This window comes from Polyodon spathula, chromosome 54 (assembly GCF_017654505.1).
Source record: "Polyodon spathula isolate WHYD16114869_AA chromosome 54, ASM1765450v1, whole genome shotgun sequence".
Lineage (NCBI taxonomy): Eukaryota > Metazoa > Chordata > Actinopteri > Acipenseriformes > Polyodontidae > Polyodon > Polyodon spathula.
The window spans coordinates 587,297-589,936 of NC_054587.1; the positions used below are offsets into that span (position 1 = coordinate 587,297).

Here is a 2,640-nt window from a genome sequence, read left to right on the forward strand (position 1 = left end):
TCTCCCAGTTTGTATAATGTCTCTATCGACGACACCTTTAAGCTGGAGCTGTCCTTGTTGCTGTGCTGCGGATTTAAAGGAGGCTGACTGTATTGTGTAGTATTAGAGCGCCATCCGGTGGACAGAAGTGTTTATACTTATTTTATTACAGTGTGTCAATGGTCTGAATACATTTCACTGAGCTGCGCCCCCCGTCCCTCCCCCCCCCCCCCCCCCCCAGGAGAAGGGGGGGATTCCTCCAGTCCAGGGCAGGCTTGAGGCACGGAGACTGAACTGCACCCTCCCTCACCCCCCTAAGAGAAAGGGTGCTCCCTCCAGTCCAGGGCAGGCTTGAGGCACGGAGACTGAACTGCTCCCTCCCTCACCCCCCTAAGAGAAAGGGGGCTCCCTCCAGTCCAGGGAAGGCTTGAGGCACAGAGACTGAACTGCACCCTCCCTCACCCCCCTAAGAGAAAGGGGGCTCCCTCCAGTCCAGGGAAGGCTTGAGGCACAGAGACTGAACTGCACCCTCCCTCACCCCCCTAAGAGAAAGGGGGCTCCCTCCAGTCCAGGGAAGGCTTGAGGCACAGAGACTGAACTGCACCCTCCCTCACCCCCCTAAGAGAAAGGGGGCTCCCTCCAGTCCAGGGAAGGCTTGAGGCACAGAGACCGAACTGCACCCTCCCTCACCCCCCTAAGAGAAAGGGGGCTCCCTCCAGTCCAGGGAAGGCTTGATGCACAGAGACTGAACTTCACATGTTTACAGAGGACTAGATATTGATTCAGAATCTCGGTACAGAAAACAGGATAATATTTTAACCAATCGCATCTGTTTGATCAGTTATTGCAATAATGAAATAATGTAAGTTATAACTCTCATTAGAAATTGCTTTATTTATCATCGCCCGAGTTTGTGCATGACTGGAAAAAAAAAAAAAAAAAAAAAAACGTGCAGACGCCGCGTTCTCGACGCATTGAGGCATTTAGAAAACTCCAACTCCCAGCACCCTTTGCCAGCATGCCTTGGTGTTTTTTTTTTTTTTCCCCAGGACGTGGTCGGTGATGGGAATTGTAGTCTTTTTAAACACAGGCTCAATACAGTTTCCTATGGTGGACAACAGGCGCTCAGGACTACAACTCCCTTCAGGAAACAGCTCCCGCACCGATCTGCGGGCACAAGCGGCGCTGAGAAGAGGTGTTCCATTTTGTTTTACTCTTTAAAAAAAAAAAATAATAATAATAATAATTAAAAATAAATAAATAAATAAATAATAACTGCGTGCTGTTGTCTTTTTTTTCTTCTTAAAGTTGAAGCGCGGCCCGGTTCTGAGCATTGCAGGAATAGCAGATTTTCTGATCCTGCGCCTTTAAGAATGAAGAATTGAGGATTGCGAGGGTCTTTCTTTTTTTTTTTTTTTTTTTTTTAAATAATAATCAATAAGCAATTTGAATAAAACACAATGCAACAATAAATATGCATAGCTAACATATGCATTATTATTAAAAAGCATTGCAAAGCAGCGAGATCGGATCGCATCCCCGAAGCGCCGTCTATCAGATCGCTTTGTTTTTTTCGGTGCAATTTTAACGCAGTCCGGGGCGGGCGGTTATGGAACCGGAGCCGAGCCGGGATGAAGACGCCAGTAGCGGCGGAGTGAAGACCGAGCCGCCGCCGGTGGTTCCCAGCCCCGCCGCCCCGGGGAGAGTGCTCCGGGACCGGTCTGCGGGTCGCACTTTGACCGCAGCGGCGGCCTCGGAGGTCCGGAGCCCGGGGGATCAAACGCACACGCAGCCCGATACCGGGAGAGTGCTGCGGGAGCGGACGGGACGCTCCGCCGGGTGTGGAGGAGCCGGGGACGGTAAGAGCCGCGCCTCCCCGGCCAGTGGGCTCCAGCCAGCGGGGAGAGGGGACGGGCCCGCCGCTGCTGCCCGCCGGAGGAAAGCGGAGTGCCCCCGCCGCAGGAGGAACGCCGGGGCCCGGGGAGAAAGCGCGGAAGATGCGGTGGATGACAGCGGCCTAACAGTAGAGTAAGTACCGCTGTCTATCTATCTATCTATCTACCTATCTATCTATCTATCTATCTATCATCCTATCTACCTACCTATATCTACCTATCTATCTACCTATCTATCTATCTGTCTATCTATCTATCTACATCTGTCTATCTATCTACATATCTATCTAACTATCTATCTGTCTATCTATCTATCTATCTATCTATCTATCTATCTATCTACATACATATCTATCTATCTATCTATCTATCTATCTATCTATCTATCTACATCTCTATCTATCTATCTATCTATCTATATACCTATCTATCTGTCTATCTATCTCTCAGATAGACTATCTACATACCTATATCAGCTATATATCTATATAATAGATAGTCTATCTATCTGATCTATATATCTACTAGACAGATCTGTCTATCTATATCTGTCTAGTGATACTATCTAATGTATCTATATCTATGATCTCTACATCTATCTATATCACGGATATCTACATAGATACTATCTAACTGCTATCATAGCTACACATCTATAATGATAGATATAGTAGTATAGATAGATAGACAGTGGGTCTATCTATATGTATAATAGATACAGATAGACCTACCTATAGATATATCGGATAGATAATCTACTATCTAT

At 47.2% G+C, this 2,640-nt stretch overlaps 1 protein-coding gene across 1 annotated transcript in view; it reads left to right on the plus strand.

Annotated features, from left to right (window-relative positions):
• The first annotated feature begins 634 nt into the window (after positions 1-634).
• LOC121307218 (E3 ubiquitin-protein ligase ZFP91-like) overlaps positions 635-2,640 on the plus strand; it is an 11,399-nt gene continuing 9,393 nt past the window's right edge. The window contains exon 1 of the mRNA XM_041239356.1: positions 635-2,007. Within this exon, the coding sequence (XP_041095290.1) occupies positions 1,589-2,007 (419 nt within the window). The 5' untranslated portion in view covers positions 635-1,588. The remainder of the gene's footprint in view (positions 2,008-2,640) is intronic.